Raw genomic sequence first — 22,999 nt, forward strand, 5'->3', positions numbered from 1 at the left:
ATGAGAGCCTGGGCGCCCAGAAGTTCAAGGTCTTTGTTGTGCATCGGGAAAGTGCACATTTCGGGTTTCTCCAGCCACCCCTTGGGAGGCGATTCTGTGTCCTAAGGGACCAGGTTGCACACCACACCCAGGCCGGGGTGGGAGTGCGGGTGGGTGGTCCGTGTCTAGAGGCCCCGAGCAGCCCCCGCCCGGCCTGGAGCCACCGTTTCTGTGGTGTTTGGAGAAACCACAGAAGTGACGTTTCCATGCCAAGAAAGAACCTGAGCACGTGTGCGGTGGTAGGAGCCGGGACCCACCCGCAGCCGTCGGGACGTGGGGCTGGAAAAGGAAGGCTTGCTGCGCTCGGCACGCGAGTGGAGAGTGTTCCCTGGGTGCATCGCAGTAACCACAGGGCGCTGGTAAGGAACGTGGAAGCACTACCTTTATAAAGAAAATGTACAAGCTTGAAAGTTTCTAACCGCCTTTGGAGAAGAACCAAACATTGACAGCTACTGCAAAGTTTCACGTCCGCCAGATTGAATCCAAGGAGGAAAGAGGATTTTTAATGTAATGAATGTCAACAAGTCTATGAATCACTTTAATAACTAAATAACCCACCAGGACACCTAAGAAGTTCCAGGCCGGCTAGGAGCCGGGATCCCGCCCCGCCCCGCCCCTCCCCGCCCCTTCCCCGCCTAGCGCTGCCCCGCCCCCTCGCCGCGTTGTGCGCACGCGCAGCCCGGCGCGGCCCCCGGGCTCGGCTGGGACATTCGCGGGAACGGCGGCTGCTTCCGGGCACCGCTGCGCCATGAGGCTGTTCCCCCGCGCGCTGGGCTGCGCGGCCCGGGCCGCCTGGCGGGAGAGCTTCCCCCTGGCGGGTCGCGACGTGGCCCGCTGGTTCCCGGGGCACATGGCCAAGGGTGAGGCGCTCTTCTGGGGCCCGCGTGGCGCCCGCGGCCCGGTAGGGCCCTCCAGTGAGGCGGAGCCTCCGCGCACGTGGCCGGTCGGCGCCGCCTCCTCCGCGCGGGGACCCGGGGCGAGCGCCGGCGGAACCGGGCCTGCCCCTCTTGCCCTCGCGGATGCCGCTGCCCGTGTTCCCACATCGGCTGGAGCGCGCGCTCGCTTGGCCGGCTGCGGGGAGCCTCGCGCGGCGGCCCAGGTGTCGCCATCGCAGGCATTTTTCTCCCGCCTGCGCTCTCCGGGAGTGTCACCATGTTGACCCCTGGCGCCCAGGAGGCGCCTGGCCCGGCCCTGACCTCCCTGCGCGCCCCTGGCCCGGCCCTGACCGCCGTGGGCGCCCCGCCTGCGGCCGTGTCGCAGGCAATAAGCAGACGCCCCTGCCAGCCCCCCGCTAAATGCCGGTGTGGCTGCTGCTGAGGGGCTGCCCGGGGCTGGCGTGGGAGGACAGCAGTGGGGTGCTTGGAGGGTTCGGGTGAACGCCAGCTGAGGCAAGGCCGGAGCACGGGGTGAGAAAGTGTGCGCAGGTCTCCGGGCGCCGTCGGCTTCGCTGGTCCAGAGCCCAGTGAGGCCGCGCGGTTCTGCTCACAGCCGGTGCCACGACCCACGGGGTCAGATAGTCCACCTGAAGCCCCCTCAGTGTCAGGTGATGGGGATGGGACCAGCTCCTGCCTGTTTTCACCTGTGTCCAGCTGCCACCTGTGGCAGGGGCCTTGCACTTCCCCTTGCTGCCCTCCCGGGTGCAGAGCCTGAGGGGAGGCGCTCGGCTTGCTGCGCTTTGCTCGGGGGTTCTTTCAGGTTGTTGATGGTGGTTTGGTGGTTCAATTTAAAACACATCTTCCATGGCTCCTAAGAGGTCACGGGCCTGTCGCATTGTGCCTTTCTGTGTTCCAGGGCTGAAGAAGATGCAGAGCAGCCTGAAGTTGGTGGACTGCGTTGTCGAGGTCCATGATGCTCGGATATCCTTTCGTTGTGCGCGGGAGGCGCCTCTTGTTGCCGCAGGCACTGCAGAGGCTGGACGCATTCCTGGGGAAGCATCCACCTCCTGTGTCTGGGCCCACCCACCTGGCATCGCTTTTGGCCTTTAAAGCAGGGTTCTCAACATAGTGGCACATTAGAATTACCTGGGAGGCGTTTCAAAATACCTTGTGCTGGGGGCCCATTCCAGAATTAAGTCCAAATCCCAGGTGTGGGGTCCAGGCATCACATAGTTTTTGAAGCCCCGTGTTGATGCACAGCAGCGTCATTTGTGGAGGGCTGCCTGCATAGCATGCTCAGCCCCCTGAGTCTGGTCTGACAATGGAACCCTCGAGGTAGGATACGGAGCATCAGTTAAAATGTCCCACAGCCAGGTCTTTCCTCGTGTGCTTGGTGAATGATACGGCGGGATGTAATGATCTCTCCATGATGGTTACACTTTTCAGAACCTGTTTGTGTATTACATTTGGGAAAGGCTTAGTTTCTCCTTCTGAATGAAGGTGTTGATTTGTGGATTGTTACTGACATGCCTGGGAAGCTCCAGTGGAGTTTGTGAAAACAATGCAGCAGAACTAACCCTTCAGACAGCGCCAGCCTTGAGTCAGACAAGCAGCGTTTGTGGCTGTTTGGTCCACTGCCCAGCCTCTGGAAATAGTAGTGGAGGTTTAGGAACCGTTTTCACTGTGAAAGCTTGTTGGGAAGCACTAAGTATCTTTGCTGTTGACTGAGTTTATACGTTATGTGTCATGCTGGCAAGAAATATTTACTGGCCATTATATATCTGGTTACTAAAACCTAACTAAGTCTGTAGTAATGACTCAGTACACTTGCGATGAGAGGGCACCTGGACAGCCTACCTCGTCTGGGGTGGGGGGAGGAATCTCTGATGGTGGACACTTGCCTTAACATCAAGGAGAGGAAGTCTGGAGGCTTTTGGTGCTCTGGAATAGTGGGATTGGTTACCCTCTGAGGGAAGAGTGCATTTTATGCAAAGCCCTGTTGTCATGGGGTGTGGGATACACTGTCTCATGGGGTGCCTAGAGGAGGAGCTGGAGGCGTGGAGGATTCACAGCTGGCCCCATTAGGAGCTGAAAATGGTGGTGTAGCAGCAATATGCTAGGAACTCAGAAGGGAAGGGTGAGAAGCCCGTGCTGGGCCCTTAACCGAGTCTCAGGGTCTCTGACTGGTGGGAAGGAGGAGGGGCTGGTGGCAGTGCACGGCGCAGTGTGTGTGGGAAGGAGGAGGGGCTGGTGGCGATACACGGCGCAGTGTGTGCGGGAAGGAGGAGAGGGGCTCGTGGCAGTGCACGGTGCACTGTGTACAGGAAGGAGGAGAGGGGCTCGTGGCGGTGCACGGCGCAGTGTGTGCAGGAAGGAGGAGGGGCTGGTGGCGGTGCACAGGGCAGTGTGTGCGGAAAGGAGGAGAGGGGCTGGTGGCGGTGCATGGCACAGTGTGTGAGGGAAGGAGGAGAGGGGCTCGTGGCGGTGCACAGGGCAGTGTGTGCGGGAAGGAGGAGAGGGGCTCGTGGCGGTGCACGGCGCAGTGTGTGCAGGAAGGAGGAGAGGGGCTCGTGGCGGTGCACAGGGCAGTGTGTGCAGGAAGGAGGAGAGGGGCTGGTGGCGGTGCACGGCGCAGTGTGTGCGGGAAGGAGGAGGGGCTGGTGGCGGTGCACAGGGCAGTGTGTGCGGGAAGGAGGAGGGGCTGGTGGCAGTGCACAGGGCAGTGTGTGCGGGAAGGAGGAGGGGCTCGTGGCAGTGCACGGCGCAGTGTGTGCAGGAAGGAGGAGAGGGGCTCGTGGCGGTGCACAGGGCAGTGTGTGCGGGAAGGAGGAGAGGGGCTGGTGGCGGTGCACAGGGCAGTGTGTGCGGGAAGGAGGAGGGGCTGGTGGCAGTGCACAGGGCAGTGTGTGCGGGAAGGAGGAGGGGCTGGTGGCGGTGCACAGGGCAGTGTGTGCAGGAAGGAGGAGAGGGGCTGGTGGCGGTGCACAGGGCAGTGTGTGCGGGAAGGAGGAGGGGCTGGTGGCGGTGCACTGCGCAGTGTGTGCGGGAAGGAGGAGAGGGGCTGTTGGCGGTGCACAGGGCACTGTGTGCGGGAAGGAGGAGGGGCTGGTGGCAGTGCACAGGGCAGTGTGTGCAGGAAGGAGGAGGGGCTGGTGGCAGTGCACAGGGCAGTGTGTGCAGGAAGGAGAGGGGCTCGTGGCGGTGCACAGGGCAGTGTGTGCGGGAAGGAGGAGAGGGGCTCGTGGCAGTGCACGGCGCAGTGTGTGCAGGAAGGAGGAGAGGGGCTGGTGGCGGTGCACAGGGCAGTGTGTGCGGGAAGGAGGAGAGGGGCTCGTGGCAGTGCACGGCGCAGTGTGTGCGGGAAGGAGGAGAGGGGCTCGTGGCGGTGCACGGCGCAGTGTGTGCGGGAAGGAGGAGGGGCTCGTGGCGGTGCACGGCGCAGTGTGTGCGGGAAGGAGGAGAGGGGCTGGTGGCGGTGCACAGGGCAGTGTGTGCGGGAAGGAGGAGAGGGGCTGGTGGCGGTGCACAGGGCAGTGTGTGCAGGAAGGAGGAGGGGCTGGTGGCGGTGCACAGGGCAGTGTGTGCGGAAAGGAGGAGAGGGGCTCGTGGCGGTGCACGGCGCAGTGTGTGCGGGAAGGAGGAGAGGGGCTGGTGGCGGTGCACAGGGCAGTGTGTGCGGGAAGGAGGAGAGGGGCTGGTGGCGGTGCACAGGGCAGTGTGTGCAGGAAGGAGGAGGGGCTGGTGGCGGTGCACAGGGCAGTGTGTGCGGAAAGGAGGAGAGGGGCTCGTGGCGGTGCACGGCGCAGTGTGTGCGGGAAGGAGGAGGGGCTGGTGGCGGTGCACAGGGCAGTGTGTGCAGGAAGGAGGAGAGGGGCTGGTGGCGGTGCACAGGGCACTGTGTGCGGGAAGGAGGAGAGGGGCTGGTGGCGGTGCACAGGGCAGTGTGTGCGGGAAGGAGGAGAGGGGTTCGTGGCAGTGCACAGGGCAGTATGTGCGGGAAGGAGGAGGGGCTGGTGGCGGTGCACAGCGCAGTGTGTGCAGAAGCTGTAACAAGGGTTTCCATAAGGCGGGTGGCAGGGCCTGTGGTGTGGCCTCTGCGGCCTGCAAGCCGGCCCAGTACTGTGAGCATTTCCCTGAGACACAGCAGTTGGGACTTGGCGAGTTTCCGGCCCATGCACTGACCTGGTGTGCTTGGCAGCTGGAAGACGAGCCCGGTGTTTTTTTGTTTTTGCCACCATCATCACAGCTGAGGAGCCCATCGATGGCGCTTCCTTCCCCGCTCCAGCCTCTGCCTCTTGGCCTGCAGCCCGGAGAGTGGCCTTTGGTACTGAGCAGTGAGGACAAGGCACTTTCCTGACCTGGGAAGGAGGACTGGGTTTGTTTTGCGTGGCTCCTTGCTCGTGGGCCGGGCCGGCTGGCGTGTCCTTGGTCTGAGACTGGGCCTCCTCATCTGCAGCAGGCTCCTTTTGGAGGTCGCTTTCTGAAGCTGGTGCCAGTCTACTTACCGACATATGACGAAGTTCGTTGGGTGGTAAAGTTTTACAGGAATTTTGCCTTAATGTTGCAACATCCCACTTTCAGGCCGTAACCCTGTGTTTCAGGAAGTCCTTGGCCTCAGGCCTCACCTGCTTGTTCTCAACAAGATGGACCTGGCAGACCTGACGGAGCAGCAGGTAAAGGCTCTTCCCTGATGCCCTCCGCGGCATGGGATGGGTCCTCCTGAGGGCCACTGCTGGGACTCCGCGGACCCGGAGGACCGACTTTGCAGAACTGCTCCTGCTCGGCGTCTCACAATAGCTCACTTCCCTCTGACTTTTTTTTTTGTTGTTGTTATTTTAACATTTGTTCCCCTATTATTTATTATTTTAAAAAAAATTTTTTATTTTTAAATTTAAAAAAATGACAAGAAACACATTCTTAACATATGAGCATTCCGTCCTATGTATATAATCAGTAATTCACAATATCATCACATAGTTGCATATTCATCATCATGATCATTTCTTAGAACATTTGCATCAATCCAGAAAAAGAAATAAAAAACAACAGAAGAATAAAACGAAAACAGAAAAAAAAACTATACATACCATACCCCTTACCCCTCCCTTTCATTGATCACTAGCATTTCAAACTGAATCTATTTTAACATTTGCTCCCCCATTATTTATTTTTATTCCGTATGTTCTACTTGTCTGTTGACATGGTAGATAGAAGGAGCATCAGACACAAGGTTTTCACAATCACACAGTCACATTGTTTCACTTGCTTTTGCTAGTTGAGACTCTTAAATCTTGCAACGATCATCTCTGGCCTTAAAATGCTATTTTCAGTGGACAGGTGGGTGCAGCAAGGTAACTTTCCACAGCACGGATGCATCTGGAGGGAGTGGGAGGGGGGAGCATGTCTCCCAGGACCCCTGGGGCCAGAGCGTGGGACAGGAGCTCAGTGAAGGTCGAGATGGTGGGGACAGTCACGGCGGAGGACACAGGATGCCCCATGCATCAGTGCGTGGTGATTGCAGATTCGAGTGGAAGTCTTAATCTGCGTCATCATGATGAATAGCTAAAATAATGATATTCTTTTTGTTCATTTGTGCAGTCAATCAGATTTTTAGGTCAGTACTTAGTCAAACAATAAACTACCAGTTAAAAACTTTTTTCAGCATATGCTGATTTCACTTAGTATTAAGTTTATATTCACCTTGATTTACTGCTGGGCTTATGAGGTGCTCCACGTGCTCTGGAATCAGCTCAGCATCCTCTGCCCAGAGGCCCTCCCTCCCAACCTCACCCCATGGGGGCAGCCGCTCTGGGTCCTTCCCTGACTGGCTGGTCGTCCTCCTCTGGAACGCCATGCCCTCCGTGCTGTACCTGGTGTGGCACCGTCACCCAGGCACATGCCTGACCTCTGTCCCTGCACCAGCTCCAGGCGTCTCAAGGCCAGGCCGGGCCTCGTTTTTGCCTGGCTCCAGTCCGTCCGGACCCCTGTTCCACTCAGCTCATCAGTGACCGAGTGGCTGGTCGAGCAGAGCCTGACTCCAGGCCCTTTTTATCATATCACACCATCATCCATATCTTTATTTAGTCTTTGAGATGGAAATGTCTTGCTTCTTTCAGAAAATTAAGCAACATTTGGAAAGAGAAGGCCTTGAAAATGTCATTTTTACCGACTGTGTAAAGGATGAAAATATAGATCAGGTAGGCTTTTTTCTGACTTATACTGTTTCTGCTTAAATGCTGTTTCTGCTTAAATGCGTTAAAGGAAAAACGTCTTTTAGATCATGCTTTAAGAAGAAGCGGAGTTTGGAGATGATCCCTGAGTTGGCCTCCCGCTGCATGTGGGTGGGCTCTGGCCTGGGGGCTCCTTACCCTCCGTCCTGGAAATGTGCAGTGGATTTTACAGGGTTGCGAGAACACACTCTGGTGTTGTTAACATTAAAACCCTTGGTAGAATTTCCCCGTTGAGTGTGCCTCTTCCTTGGAGGGCAGTTGCAGACACAACCTTCACTGCAGCGTGCCCTGGGTAGTTGCCTGTGAACAGCGGTGGGTGTGGGCGTGGGCGTGCACAGGTGACCCCAGACCAGGGGCGGACAACTGGGCACAATTCATATTTCCTGATTCTGGGCGCTAGGACATTAAACAGGACGTCAGAAATTAAACACGAAGCCAGGTTTCAGTATGAAGCTGTGTGAAATAAAAGTTCAGATGTGAGGTCTTTGTCCTTTTAACTAGTAACCGAGAAGGGAAACCTTGGGGATTCGTAATCCAGGTATTTTGAGGTGGCAGGTGGAGCCAACCTCAGACCCATGAGCCACGTGGTGTGTGCCTGTGGTTTGTCTGCAGGTCATCCCGATTGTGACGGAGTTGATTGGGCGCAGCTACCGCTATCACCGGGGAGAGGTCTGTGGGTCGGGCCTGGGGTGGGGGCAGGTCACCAGCCCCTCTGGTGGGGGGTCCCAAGGCTCCCCTGCTGGACCGCAGGGACTTAGTCCTGCAGCGACCCCCGGACGGAGCTGGGTCTGGGCGTGGGCGGGAGTGCACCACCTCCCCCCTCCCATGCTGCCCTCGGTTCCTGCCGCTCTTAACTGGCCTGGTCAGGTTGGGGGAACCCAGGGAGGAGCAGCCCTGGGCTGAGGCCCGTGTGACTCCCGCAGAATCTGGAGTTCTGCCTCATGGTCATCGGGATCCCCAATGTGGGCAAGTCCTCACTCATCAACTCTCTGAGGAGGCAGCACCTGCGGAAAGGTAGGGCGCCCTGCTCCCACGGGAGGGGAGGAGCTGCGGGTGAGCGCGGCCGGTCTGGCTGCTGCTGCCCCACGGCAGAGTGTCCCCAGAGCCGCTGAGGGCCCTGCCAGCTCTCCCTGCGACAGACCCGGTGGGTCTGAGAGGGTGACGTGGGGAGATGGCCCTTCAGGTCTGCGGTTTTTACTTAGCTTGTTTTCTCTCTTCAGATCTGTAATATGAAGGTGGCCTTCAGACTTTTTCAGATCATTTTGTTTTCACATTTGTTTAAATGTCTTTGGTCCAGATAATTCAAAGCATTATGAGCTATGTTAGGCTGAAAGGCTGACTTTCTAATCTGAATGTGCACACTGGGAATGAGTGCTTTCCTTCAAATTGTGACTCTGGGAAGCTTTTTGTTCTAATCATGTTGCAGTGACCCTAAATGATTTTTTTTTTTCAAAGTTCCATTGGAAACTTAGGAGCCAATTTGTATGACACACAGGGACTCGTTCCCTTGTTTTTTAGTTATTTTCTGATTCTTAGAATAGAATTCCCCACTTTGCTTACTCCTGTGACCTTTACTTTCTTTTTTTAACATTAATTTAGACTTACTGTTTTATTAGTTTAAAAAATTTTTTTTGTTATTTATTACTTATTTTCACAAACACCTTAGCCACCAAACACTCCCGCTTACTTCCTCCTCTGTCCTGTGGTAACCTCTGGTCTACTTTCTATCTCTGTGAATTTGCTAGTTCTAGAGAGCTGTTATAAGTGACATTATGCAATATTTTTCCTTATTTGTCTGGTTTATTTCCCTGAGTATAATGTTTTAGTTTTTTTCTTGTTGCAGCATGTCTCAGAATTTCATTCTTTCTTATGGGCAAATAATATTCTTTGAATTTATGTACCACATTTGTCATCTGTTGATGACACTTGGGTTGATTCCATCTTTTATTGTGGATAATATGCTGTTATGAACTCTGGTATACAAGATCTGTCTGAGAACCTGTTTTCACTTTCTTTGAGTATATACCTAGAAGAGGAATTGTTGGTCATAGGGTAATTCTATGGTTAACTTTTGGAGGAACTGTCACACTGCTTTTCAATGGTTGAACCATTTTAAGTTCTCACTAACAAGGCATTAGAGTTCTAATTTCTCTGTATCCTTTCCAATATTTGTTATTTATTTATTAAAATAGTAGCCATCCATGTGGGTATGATGTGGTATCTCACTGTGGCTTTGATTGGATTTCTCTAATGGCTAATGATGTTTAACTTTTTTTCATATGTTTATTGGCCATTTGTTTGTCTCCATTGGAGAAATTTCTGCCCAAGTCCTTTGCCCATTTTTAAATTAGATTCTTTGTCTTTTTGTTGTTGTATTATAAAATTTCTTTATATGTTCTGGGGTATTATTCCTTTATCCAATAGACACTTTGAACATTTTCTCCCATTTTGTAGGTTGTCTCACTTTCTTGATACTGTCCTTTGACAAAAAAGTTTTAGATTTTGATGAAATCCAATTACCTATTTTTGTTGTTGTTGCTTGTGGTATTGTGTCTAAGACTCCATTGCTGAACCCCTGGTCACAAAAGTGTGCTTCTGTGTTATTTTCTAAGAGTTCTATAGATTTAGCTCTTATATTTAGGCTGTTGATCCATTTTGAGTTAATTTTTGTAAATGGTGTGAGATAGGGGTTTAACGTCACTCCTTTGCTGTGGCTGTCCAGTTTTTCCAGCACCACTTATTGAAGAGATTGTTTCCCCCATTGCATGCATGTGGTACCCTTGTGGAAAATCAGCTGGCCATTGCTGTCTGGGCTAATTTTTGGACTTTCAGTTCTATTCCATCGATCTCCTTATCTGTCTTCAGGCCAGTACACCACTGTTTTGTTTACTGTAGCTTTGTAATAAAATTTGAAATTGGGACATGTGAGTTCTCCAAGGTTGTTTTTCTTTTTCAGGATTGTTTTTCTGTTTGGGGCCTATTGTAATTCCCTTTGAATTTGGGAATTATTTTGATAGGATTTGCATTGAATTTGTAGATTGCTTTACATACTGTGGACATTTTAGCAGTACTAAGTTTTCTAATCCATGAATGTGGGCCATCTTACCATTTATTTAGGTCTTAAATTTGTTTCAGCAGTGTTTTATAGTTTTTAGTGTACCAGTCTTTTATCTCCTTCTTAAATTTATTCTTAGGTATTATATTCTTTTGAATGCTGTTGCAGATGGAATGTTTTCTTAATGTTTTCTCTTCAGATTGTTCCCTGCTAGTATCTAGAAACACTACTTATTTTTGCATGTTGATCTTGTACCCTGCTGTACTCTGCTGAAATTGTTTATTAACTCTAGTAGTTTTCATGTGGATTCCTTTGGATTTTCTGTATATAAGGTCATATTGTCTGCAAACAGATCGTTTTACTTCTTGCTTTTAAATTTGAGTACTTTTGTTTCTGTTTTTTGCCCTTACTATTTTTTTGGTATAGTATGTGGTAGGGGTCTGTTCTAGTCTGCTCACTACTGGAATGCAATATACCAGAAACGAAATGGCTTTTAACAAGGGGAATTTAATGAGTTGCTAGTTTACAGTTCTAAGGCTGAGAAAATGTCCCAATTAAAACAAGTCTATAGAAATGTCCAATCGAAGGCATCCAGGGAAAGATACGTTGGTTCAAGAAGGCCGATGAGGTTCAGGGTTTCTCTCTAAAGTGAGAAGGCACATGGCGAACAGGGTCAGGGCTTCTCTCTCAGCTGGAAGGGCACATGGTGAACACAGCATCATCTGCTAACTTTCTCTCCTGGCTTCCTGTTTCTGTTCTAGTTTACTGGCTGCCAGAATGCAATATAGCGGAAACCGAATAGCTTTTAAAAAGGGGAATTTAATAAGTTGCGCATTTACAGTTCTAAGGCTGTGAAAATGTCCAAATTAAAGCAAGTCTATAGAAATGGCCAATCTGTGGCATCCAGGGAAAGATAATTGGTTCAAGAAGGCAGATGAAGTTCAGGGTTCCTCTCTCATCTGGAAGGGCACATGGCGGACACGGCATCATCTGCTAGCTTCCTCTCCTGGCTTCCGGTTTCATGAAGCTCCCCGGGGGGCATTTTCCCTCTTCATCTCCAAAGGTTGCTGGCTCGTGGACTCTGCATCTCATGGCTACATCATTCTGCTCTCTCTGAATCTCTTATTCCCCTTTTATAGGACTCCAATAAACCAATCAAGACCCACTCAAACGGGTAGAGACATGTCATCCCCTAATCCAGTTTAATAACCACTCTTGACTAAATCACATCATCCAGGCAGATGATCTGATTATAGTTTCAAACATACAGTATTGAATAGAGATTATTCTACCTTTATGAAATGGGATTTATATTAAAACATGGCTTTTCTTAGGGGGCATGCTTCCTTTCAAACCAGCACAGGGTCACATTTCATTCTTTTATTGTGAAGATCCCATTGTCACAGCACTATGTGTTTAATTTTTTTTTGAGTGTGTGGGCAGGTCATTGAACCAGGTTTCCCACATGCCAGGCGAGAATTCTACCACTGAGCTCCTCATGCACCCCTTCCTGCCTTTAGTTGGTTCCGCCAAGGGGGGTGCAGTCTTTCCTTGGGGACGTGATGAGCTGGTCCCAAGGAAGCCGTGGCACTCAGAGCAAGGGCAGCTTGGTCTTCTGCCCAGACCACACGAGGCTGGCATTCATCCCCACAGACCTGGCCCTGGTCTGGGCGCAATGCCCTGGGGTGCAGTTTTATAGGCATAGGTGCTGCCCCAGGGGCTCAGAGTCCACTCTGGAGGCAGGGAATGGCGCGGGCTTGGCCTCTAGTGTCAGTCCTTTTGAGCATCCCCCGGCCCCCGGGCATGGGCGGTGGGTCCTAGTACATTTTTGGTGGGCCCAGGCACAGCTGCTCTGTCCAGCACGAGAAGAGCCCTTGCTTGAGCGGCTGGGGGGAGACATTGGAGAAGAGATGGGCTCAAGAAGCTCCTCTGTACCTTTGCGTGTCTCCATGTCTGCTTGTGGCGCTTGACTGGTTCGTGGCCTCTGTGCCAAGCCTCGTTTGCCTCAAACATCTGACAGCCCCTTTTCATCCTGCAGGAAAAGCCACCAGGGTGGGTGGCCAGCCTGGGATCACCAGAGCTGTGATGTCCAGGATTCAGGTAGATGGTCCTTGGCTGCTGGGTCAGGGGTGGCGCCCCCCCCATCAGTGACTGGCCCTTTCTGGTGGCTCATCCACTGGTGCACCATCCTGTGCCTGTGTCCCTTCCTCCTGGCCGCTGTCCACTCCCACTGGGCTCTGCATGTGCCGGGCCCTGTCCCAGTCGTTGCACCATCTTGTGGGAAGGCATTCTTGTCCCCACTTCACGGATGTGAAACTGAGGCTCAGGGTGGCCACGCAGTGGTCAGGGTGGAGTTCAACCGAGCCGATTCTCTCCATCTATGAGGCGGTCAACTTCTGCACGTGCCCCCTGTTGGTTCTACTGGAAGGACAGGCTCTGAGAGCTGTTGGGGAGCTGATGCCTTTACTTACTATTGGATCCTATGAATTAATACTGGAAATGTCAGTGTATGTGTGTGCAGGTGGCTCCTCGCTCCCTAGGGCCTGGCTGGATTTCTCCCAGAGTTGAGGTCCATGGGGTCAGGTTGAGTCTGTTGGGCCCACTTGGGGTTCCCAGCCCCTGTGAAATGCCTGGTGGGCGGTGGCTGGTCTGAGGCTGCTGTCTCGGCCCATTTGTCCTTCTTTCCCTGCACAGGTGTGTGAGCGGCCACTCATGTTCCTGCTGGACACTCCTGGGGTGCTGGCCCCTCGGATCGAAAGTGTAGAGACTGGCCTGAAGCTGGCCCTGTGTGGTGAGCTGGGGGCTGTGGTGTGGTGGTTTCTGGGCCCCCTGCTTTGCTTTAGGGCACCACCTGCTGCCTTTGGCCTGGGACCCCTGGACCTGGCAGGATTATGATCTCACTCACCCTTGGCTGCTGCCAGCTGCTTCTCTAAGCTGTATTTGGAGAACGTTTCTTAAGCAACGTTGGCAGGAGCAGCTCGCAGTGATGTGTGCTGGACGCTGTCTTGACCCCTCATCCTCGCAGCCTTCCTGCCAGAGAGAGACCTTTGTTCTCATTTACGGGTGAGGAAGCAGTGAGGTCGGGCTCGTGGCCGAGGGCATGTGCTCAGCAGGCTAAGCGCAGCCACGTCAGCCCGTGTCCTGACCCTCACAGGAGGGCTGTCCTCTCTGTGGCCTTTCCTTGGGCACCGGACAGTCTCTGGGGCTGAGACCCGGGGGTGGGCAGGTAGGACCTCGTGAAGACGCAGATGTTGGGGCTGCCTCACCCCCTGTGCTGGCTCCACAGGAACGGTTTTGGACCACTTGGTGGGAGAGGAGACCATGGCCGACTACCTCCTTTTCACCCTCAACCAGCACCAGCTGTTCAGGTGAGTGGCTGCCCGTGCGTGGCAGGGGGCACTGACCCCTTCCCTCTCGTCCTAGCCAAATGTAGTTTTTTTCCTTAAACAGCAGTATTAGGGTATTACTGACATATAATTATCTGTGCATTGTTTAATGTGTTCTGTTTGATAAGTTTTGACGTGTGGACACATCCATGAAGCCGTCACCATAAAGAAAATGAGCATTTCTGTCACCAAGGGGTTCCTTCTGCTCCTCTGTCTTCCTCTCCCTGCCCGTCTCCAGGCACCCCCACCCCACCCTGTGCACCCAAGCAGCCACCCATCTGCTTTCTGTCACCACATGCTGCCTTTTCTAGAATGGAATCACACAGTGTGTGCTCTTGTCTAACCTTTCCCATGCAGCCTGTTTTCAGGTTCCTCCCTGTTGTAGCGTATCAGCAGGGCCTTCCTTTCTGTGGCTGAGCTGTGCTCCATTGCAGGATATGCCGCAGTTTGTCTGTCCGTTCTCTTGCTAATGGGCGTTTGGGTTTCCACTTTTGCAATTATGAATAAAGCTGCATTCATGTTTAAGTCCTCGCGTGGACATATGTTGTCGTATCTCCCGGGTGGACAACTATGAGTGGCTGGGCTGGGTTTGTGGTGGGCGTGTGTTTAACTTTTACTGTTTGTTTTTTTTTTTTTACTGAGACATCTTCACACGTATAGAGAATCCAGTATCATCACATAGCTGTGCACTCACCACCATGGTCAGTTTTAGAATATTTGTGTCACTCTAGAAAAATAAATAAAAAGAAAAAAGAAAAAACCTATACATGCCATACTCCTTACCCCACCCTCTCACTGACCACTAGTATTTCAGTCTACCCAATTTTTTTTTAACCTCTTATCCCTCCCCATTATTTATTTATTTTTTTGTCCTTATTTTTTTTACTCATCTGTCCATACCCTGGATAAAGGGCATATTTAACTTTTTAAGAAACTGCCAAACTGTTTCCCAAAACCACTGTACATACTGTTTTATGTTTCCACCAGCAGGGGGTGCACTTCTATTCTTTTGCATCCTCACCAACACTTGGTTTGGTCATTCTTTTAATTTTAGCCAATCTAAGCGGGCAGTGGGTTATACTGTGGTTCATTGTGCATTTCCTTAATACCTAATGAATTTGAGTAATTTTTATGTGCTTATTTGCCATTTGTGTGTCTTCTTTATGGAAATGTCCAAATCTTTAGTTAATTTTTTGTTTTTGAACTGAGTTGTTTCTTTTCTTACTGAGCTGTAGGAGTTCTTTGTAAATCCCGGATCCAACTCCTTAATCAGAGATGATGGTTTGTAAATATTTTCTCTGAGTCTGTGGCTTATCTTTCCATTGCCTTAAACAGTGATTTTTGAGGAGCAGATGTTGATTTTGATGGATTCCAGTTTATCAATTAGATCTTTTATGGATGATGCTTTTGTGGTCATATCTAAGGAGTCTTTGCCTGACCCAGGTTTACAGTTTTTTTTCATTTGTTTTTCTGTAGACGATTTGTAGTTTTAGATTTTACATTTCAGTCTGTTATCCTTTTTGAATTAATTTTTTTGTGTATGGTGCAAGATATGGATTCAAGTTGAGTTTTTTGCCCACTGCTAACCAGTTGTTTGAGGGACATTTGCTGAAAAGATCGTCTTTCTACACTGAATTGTCTTTTCACCTTTATTGAAAACCAGTTGCCCATTTTTGTGTGAGCATTTCTGGACTCTGTTCTGTTCCATTGATCTGTTTGGCTGTCTTAATTATTGTACCCTTGAGATGAAACTTGAAATCAAGTAGTGTTTGCTCGCCAACCTTTTAAGGTTGCTCTTGGCCTGTAATAGGTCCTTTGCATTCTCATATGAATTTTACAACCAGTTTATCAGTTTCTGTAGGAAAAAAAACAACTTTTTAAATTGGTGTTGCATTGAATTTATTGGTCAATTTGGTGTGAATTAACACCTTAACAATACTGAATCTTTTGAGCCATGAATATGGTATATCTTTCCATTTATTTAGTCTGATTACATCAGATTTTGTACCTAATGATCACATCAGCTGTGACTAGAGAGCACTTATCACTCTAGAGCTTTACTTGTCCCTCTGCATTCTGGATGACCTTCATTCCTTTTCCTTGCGTTACTGCAGTGGCCGGAACCTCCAATACAATGTTGGTTAGAATTGGTAAAAGCAGACATCTCTGTCTTATTCCTGATCTCAGGGGAAAGCTTTCAGTCTTTCACCATTCAGTAGGACGGTAGTTCTAACTGTTTCATAGATATCCTTTGTCAAGTTAAGGAAATCCGTCTGGCTAGAGGTTTATCAGTTTGATTGATTTTTCCAGAAGATTATCAAGCTTTTGATTTCATTGAATTTTCCTGTTTTCTATTTCATCAAAGTCCATCCAATCTTTATTATAATTTCTACTTTACGGATTTTCTTTCTACTTTACTATTGACTGTTGAGAAGGGGAAGTATTGCGATCTCCAACTATAACTATGGATTTGTTTATTTCTCCTTGCCGTTCTAGCATTTACTGTTTTTTATTAGAGAGGTTGTACGTTTACGGAAAAATCATGCAGAAAATAGTTTCCATATTTCCGTCTTACACATAATTTTCCCTTTTATTAACACTTTGCATTAGCATGAAACCTTTATGACAAAAGAACATTATCATAATTGTGTTATTAACTGTAACCCATAGTTTACATTAGTTCACTCTTATACAGACCTGTTTCTTAAAAAATTTTTAGTTTAGTAATATGTATACAACCCCAAAGTTCCCCTTATAACCACATTTAAATACATAATTCAGTGCTGTTAATCACATCCGCACTGCTATGCTACCATCACCACTACCCTATGCCGGATTTTTTGTCTACCCCACACAGAAACTCTGCCTGTGAAGGCATAACTCCCCTTTCCCTGCCACCTACCTTGCCTCTGGTGACCCAGACTCTGTGGATTTGCTTATTGTAATTATTTCATGTCATGAGGTCATAGCACATCCTCCCTTCAATGTCTGGCACACCTCACTCAGCTTGATGTCCGGAGGGCTCATCCAGGTCATTGCATGTATCAGAACTTCATCCTGTTTGTGGCTGAGCAGTTGTCCAGCGCATGCACAGACCACATTTTGTTATCCACTCATCTGTGGGTGGACACTTGGGTTGCTTCCATCTTTTGATGATGGTGAATAATGCTGCAGGGAACACCAATGTGCAAATATGTTTGAGTCTCAGCTTTTAGTTCTTTTGGGTATGTACTTAGGAGTGGGATTTCCGGGTCATATCGTAATTTTATACTTAACTTTCTGAGGAGCCACCAAACTGCTTTCCACAGTGGTTGCTTCATTTTGTATTCCCGCCAACAGTGAATGAGTGTTCCTATTTCTCTGCATCCTCTCCAACACTTGCCATTTTTCACTTTTAATTTTTTACCTTTTATTTTGAAATCATTTCAAATTTACAGGCCACTTGTAAAAATACTGTAAACCCTGTGAAGAGAACTTCAACCCTCAAATACCCCAGCTCCACCAATTTTAACATTTTTGTACCTTTGCCATATCATCTGTCTGTCCATCTGTCTGTCCGTCCGTAATAGGTCTTTTGCATTTCCATCCATCCACTGCTTTCTGAATACATAGGAGCAGATTGCATGCGTCATGGTCCTTGAACCCATGTACATTTCCTACAGAAAAGGGTATTCACTTCCATGGTCACCCTCAGTGCAGTTTTCAAGTTCAAGGACTTTAACGTTGACATAAAACTTATATTCTCTCTATAAGTTCTATATCCTAGTTTTACCTCATGTCCCAGTATTGTCCTGGTGAGCCTATCTAATATCATATATTGCATTTAATTGTCATTATTTTGTTAGTTTCTCTTTCTTTTTTGTTTATATTGTGGAAACATATATGCAGCATAAACCATCCCATCTTTTATTGTAGCCGACATGACGATATTACTTCAGTACTGGCACTCTCCCTTCACCCCCAACAGAATCCCTATGCTTGTTTGCATTAGCCCTCCATTGCTCCTGCCCCAACCCCTAATGCTAAGTTTTGTGCTCTGTCTCTCGGAGGTTTGCATATTCTCTATTTTCTTCAGGGTTACCATAGGGCTTAAATTTAACATGCTATAAACTGTAACAGTTTTGTTTCCTTTGATACCAACTTAACAACTTCAATAGCATCCATAAACTAAGTTCCTATCCCCTTCCATCTCATGTACCTTTATGTAATTCTTGTCACAAATTACATATTTATACATTAAGAGTCCTAAACCACTGATTTATCATTCTATTTTATGTATTTGCCTTTTAGATCCTGTAGGCAGTAAAAAGCAGAGTTACAAATAAAAAATATAATAGCACTGGCATTTATACTTCCCATGTCATGATCTTTACCAGAGATCTTTCTTTCTGCAGCTCTGATCTATTGTGTAGTGTTTCTTCCTTTTCTTTTCTTTTTTTGGGTGCATGGTCTGGGAATCGAACCTGGGTCTCCTGCATGAAAGGTGGGCATTCTAACCACTGAACTACCCGTGCACCTAGTGTTCTTTCCTTTTAACCTGCAGAACTCCCTTAAGCATCTGTTCTAGGTTGCAGGCTGCCGGAATGTGATATACCAGAAGTGGAATGGCTTTTAAAAAGGGGAATTTATTAAGTTGCAAGTTTACATGTTCTAAGGCTGTAAAAATGTCCAAATTAAAGCAAGCCTATAGAATTGTTCAGTCTGAGGCATCCCGGGAAAGATACCTTGATTCAAGAAGGCTGACGACATTCAGGGTTTCTCTCTCAGCTGGAAAGGCACATGGAGACAATGGCAGAGTCTGCTAGCTTTCTCTCCAGGCTTCTTGTTTCATGAAGCTCCCCCAGGGACATTTTCCTTCTCCATCTCCAAAGGTCTTTGGCTGCATGGACTCTCATGGCTCTAAAGCTTTTTCCAAAATGGCTCCCTCTTAAAGGGCTCCAGTAAGCAACCCCACCTTGAATGGGTGAAGACACATCTCCATGGAAACCATCCAATCAAAAGTTACCACCCACAATTGGGTGGGTCACATCTCCACGGTAGCAATCAGAAAGCTCCCACCCAGCAATACTGAATGAGGATTAAAGGATATGGCTTTTCTGGGGTCTACAAGAGATTCAGACTGGCACAGCCTCAGTTATAGGGCAGGTCTAGTGGTGACTCAGACTCCCTCAGCTTTTGTTTATCTGGGAAGGTCTTAATCCATCCCGCATTTTTGAGAGTTTTGCCAGGTATAGAATTCTTGTGTGGAAATTTTTTGCTGTCAGCACTTTGTGTATGTCTTACCAGTGTCTTGCCTCCATGTTTTCTGATGAGAAATTAGCACTTAATGTTATGGTATTGGGGCTTCCTTGGATGTGACATGTTGCTTCTCTCTTGGGGTTTTCAGAATTCTCTCTTTATCTTTGGCATTTGACAATCTGAGTATATACTGCCATGTGGGTCTGTTTGGCTTTATCCTGTTTGGAGTTTCTTTGAGCATCCTGGATGTGTATATGTACGTCTTCCATTAACTTTGGGAAGTGTTCTGCCATTGTGTTCTGGATTTTCTCTCTTCTCCCAGAACTCCCACAGTGTGCATTCTGATGCGCTGGACAGCGTGGGCAGGCTCCGTTCCCTTCATCAGGCTGGGATTTCACTGGTCCCATCTCGGCACTGATTCTGTCACCAGCTCCAATCTGCTTTTCATTTCTGTTACCGTGGCCTTCAGCTCTGGTTGGTTCTGTTTCACAATTTCCCCCTGTTTGCTGCTGTTCCCTTCTTGTTCACCCATCACTTTCCTGATTTCTTTAGTTCGTTGTTCATGTTTTCCTTTAGCTCTTTTGGCATATTTAGGACCATGTAACTTCAAGTTACCTCTTTGCCACTGCACCTTTATGTTGTACTTGTTACAAATTGTTTCTTTTTACATTGTATTTTACTAATGGTAGATTTATCATTACTATTTGTGCATTTCTTTTTCTGAACCTGTAAGAAGTAAAAAGTGGAGTCACATACAAGAAGGTACAGTACAATAGCACTGGCATTTACAAGTTCCCTCCATCTAGGCTCTGGCTTCTCTCCCTGTGACTTTGACCCGCTGTCTGGGCTTTCCCTTCAGTCTGCAGGGCCCCCTTTAGCACTGCTTCTAGGGCAGGTGAGCAGCGATGGATGCCCCGGCTTTTGCTTATCTGGGAGCGTCTTCATGTCCCCCTCATTTTTGAATTGACAGGTGTGCCAAATATAAAATTCTTGGTTGGTCATTGTTTTCTTTCAGTACTTTAAGTATTTCATCCTACTGCCTTTTTGCCTCCATGGTTTATGATGAGAAAATGGAACTTAATCTGTACACAGCACATAACTTTTCCCACGCAGCTCTTGGAACCCTGGCCTGTGCACTTGGCAGTTTGCGTCCTGTGCGTCTGGGCATATTTCTCCTCCAGTTTATCCTGCTTGGGTTTTGTTGGGCTTCTTGGATGTGCATATTCATGTCTTTTGCTACGTTTGGGAAGTTTTCTGCAATTATTTCTTTGACTATTCTTTCTGCCTTTTTCTCTCTTCTCTTCTGGGAATTCCAGAATCCCAGTGCATGTATCACTGTGCTTGATGATGTTTCACAGGAATCTTAGGCTGTTTTAGCTTCCTGTAATTCTTTTTTCCTTTCTGCTCCTCAGCCTGACCCATTCCAGTTGTCTTATCTTCAGGTTCATGGATTCCTCTGCAGCTCCCATCTGCTGTTGAACCCCTCTAGGGAATTTTAAATTTCAGTTATTGTGGTCTCCAAGTTCTGTTTGGAAATTTTAGTTTCTGTTTATTGTGATTCCCAAATTGTCCATTCATTGTCTTCCTGATATTCTTTAGTTCTTTCCTGTATTTTCCTTCATCTTGAGCATATTAGGATCATTTTTTAAAAGTCTTTGTCTGGTATGTTCTAAGTGTGATCTCTTTTGTCGTGGTGTCTGGATTTTTATCCTATTCCTTTGGATGAGCCATCATTTTCTGATTCTTTTTTCATCTTGCAATCTTTCTTGCACATTGTGTGTGTGTGTGTGTGTGTGTGTGTGTGTGTATTTATTTTTTCTTACATGGGCAGGCACTGGGAATCGAATCCAGGTCTCCAGAGTGGCAGGCGAGAACTCTACCTGCTGAGTCACTGTGTTCTGCCCCACGTTGTATATTTTAATATTTAAAATCTAAACTATGGGATTTATTCCCTGAGTTCTTTTTTTTTTTCTTTTTCTTTTCTTTTTTTGCATGGGCGGGCAGTGCGAATTGAACCCGGGTCTCCAGCATGGCAGGTGAGAATTCTGCCACTGAGCCACTTTTGCACTGCCCCCTAAGTTGTTTTTTAAGTTTATATCCAGCTTGTGTTAAGAGAGATATTCCTTTGAGTGCTGGAAACTAACAAAACCTAACAACCCAACGCAGAGCAGTCCCTTTCAGTCTTTGCACACTGGCTCTGCCTTGGCTGGAGTTCTCTTCTGAGTCCAGCCCTCTTATCAAGGAGAGGGCAAAGTGCAGGTCTCGTCTGGGGTTTGTGCCTGCCAGTGGCTCAGGAGTTCCCCTTTTCACAGGAATGTGAGTTCTCCTCACTGCCTATGAAATAGACTCTCTCCCTGTCCCTGGTGCCCTGTTGTAGGACTTACAGCAGATAAGCCTTTGCCCCGGGTTGTTCGACTTCACTGTTTCTTACACTGCTTTAGCTGCCCCAAGCTGCATTTGCCTGGTGTGCAAATACAGGGGTGAGGCTGGAGGACGGGCTGTGCCAAGCCTGAGAGGAGTTCCTAGGTCAGGTTAGGGACCCACGAAGCTCTGACCAGCTCCACACTGCCCTGAGGAGGGGATGAGGGCAGGGCCACAGAGGTGCTGGCTGGCAGCTTCAATGGCTCTTTTGTTTTCTTGGTTGGTACTTGCCCGGTAAATGCAGCCATTTACCTGTTTTCTGTTGTTTCTGATTATCTTAGATGGGAGGGTCCCTATTCCTCCATTTTGCAGAGAAGCAGGATTTCAGACGTAATTTTTTTGCTTTACTTCCACTGAAGTCCGTTTTCTGGGACCTCTCAAATCCTGCAGTGCACCTACAAAATTAGCAGTAGTGGTCCTGCAGGTGGCAGGTATTTGGGAGTCTCCCTCAGAGTCTGCTTCTCTTTCCTGGGGTGGTGGTGCTTCTCAGAGCACCGTGGACGGGCCCGAAGCCGAGGCCCTGATGGTCAGCAGGTGCCACACTGTGCTGCATGGCGCGGCCCACCCCGTCAGCCCACGGGCAGCCTGCGTGCCGCTGGGGCTGACTGGGGTCCATCTGCAGGTACGTGCAGCACTATGGTCTGGATGGGGCCTGTGACGACGTGCAGCACGTGCTCAAGCAGGTGGCTGTGCGGCTGCGGAAGACGCGGAGGGTGAGGGTCCTCACGGGCTCAGGTGAGTGGGACATGCCCTTCTGCTGGGGACACTGGCCCGTCTGTCAAGTCCTGGGGACCCTGGGCTGTCCCAGGAAGGGGTAAGGGAGGGGGTAAGGAGAAGGAGGAGAAAAGGGGAAGGGAGGGGTGGGGAGAGGGGGGGAGGGGCGGGGAGAGGGGGGAGAGGGGCGAGGGGAGGGTGGGGAAGGATGCTCTGGGGCTGTTGTCTCTCCTGGGATGGGCAGCGTGTGGCGAGGCTGCCAACGGTTCTGGAAGGAGGCTCTTGGCCCAGAGTCGTGGGGTGGGATTCTGGCCATGTCCCCCATCCCACCCTGGCCCTGGACAGTACTGGGGTCGCTGGGGTCTCCTGAGGTCCCTGTCAGGGGACTTGGTGTCTTCTGGCACTGGGGACAGTGGCCTCATTCTGACCTGCTTTTGAGCGTGCCTCTGGGGGGCTGCCGTGTCTGTGGCGGTCCCTCAGCAGACCCCTCTCCTCACAGGGCCCGTGAATGTTGTCCAGCCCAACTACACCGCGGCAGCCGGCGACTTCCTGCGGACCTTCCGCAGCGGCTCACTGGGTCCCGTGATGCTCGACCGCGACATCCTGCAGGGGACTTCCTTGCCAGGGGCCCGGGGCTTCCCGCTTCCCGGGGCAGAGGCCTGAAGGCCCAGCTCTGTGGGCTCTGCTCCCACTCGGGGCTGCCCAGGCCTGTCCAGGAATTCCAGGCTGGCCACTTGCCCCCGAGCCCTCTGCTGATGGAGGAACTCCGTGCTCTTATCCTCCCCGTGACTCTCTCCAGCATCCCCTGTCCTGTGCCTGGCTGTGGTCTGGGGTGGACAGCGAGCAGTGTCCCCTGTCCTATGCCCAGGTGGGGTCTGGGGTGGACAGGGCAGCGGTCTTCCCCAGCCATCCAGCCTGCATAACCCAAGGAGGAGGCACGGCTGCAGGATCTCTTAAGAAGAGGTGTGGAGTCCTCTGTGGTTGCTTTTGAAATCCTGGATTAAAAGGCCCCTTGGCCTGTTCACCTTGCACCTGTGGTCT

At 49.8% G+C, this 22,999-nt stretch overlaps 1 protein-coding gene across 1 annotated transcript; it reads left to right on the top strand.

Moving 5' to 3' along the window:
- Window positions 1-727: 727 nt before the first annotated feature.
- MTG1 (mitochondrial ribosome associated GTPase 1) lies at window positions 728-22,980 on the top strand. Its single transcript, XM_077126461.1, has 11 exons — window positions 728-899; window positions 1,831-1,895; window positions 5,483-5,587; window positions 7,031-7,111; window positions 7,757-7,813; window positions 8,068-8,158; window positions 12,238-12,299; window positions 12,894-12,990; window positions 13,486-13,567; window positions 21,867-21,979; window positions 22,458-22,980. The coding sequence occupies exons 1-11, from the start codon at window positions 788-790 to the stop codon at window positions 22,619-22,621; spliced, it is 1,029 nt and encodes a 342-aa protein (XP_076982576.1). The 5' UTR covers window positions 728-787; the 3' UTR covers window positions 22,622-22,980.
- The last annotated feature ends 19 nt before the right edge of the window (window positions 22,981-22,999 follow it).

This window comes from Tamandua tetradactyla, chromosome 13 (assembly GCF_023851605.1).
Source record: "Tamandua tetradactyla isolate mTamTet1 chromosome 13, mTamTet1.pri, whole genome shotgun sequence".
Taxonomy (NCBI): Eukaryota; Metazoa; Chordata; class Mammalia; order Pilosa; family Myrmecophagidae; genus Tamandua; species Tamandua tetradactyla.

What these genes read in the sequence shown, in the direction of transcription:
- MTG1 (XM_077126461.1), top strand. Translation starts at nt 788, where the DNA reads ATGAGGCTGTTCCCCCGCGCGCTGGGCTGCGCGGCCCGGGCCGCCTGG. An exon ending in GAGGCAGCACCTGCGGAAAG is followed by an intron (nt 8,159 to 12,237) that starts GTAGGGCGCCCT and finishes TTCATCCTGCAG; the next exon opens with GAAAAGCCACCAGGGTGGGT. An exon ending in AACCAGCACCAGCTGTTCAG is followed by an intron (nt 13,568 to 21,866) that starts GTGAGTGGCTGC and finishes GTCCATCTGCAG; the next exon opens with GTACGTGCAGCACTATGGTC.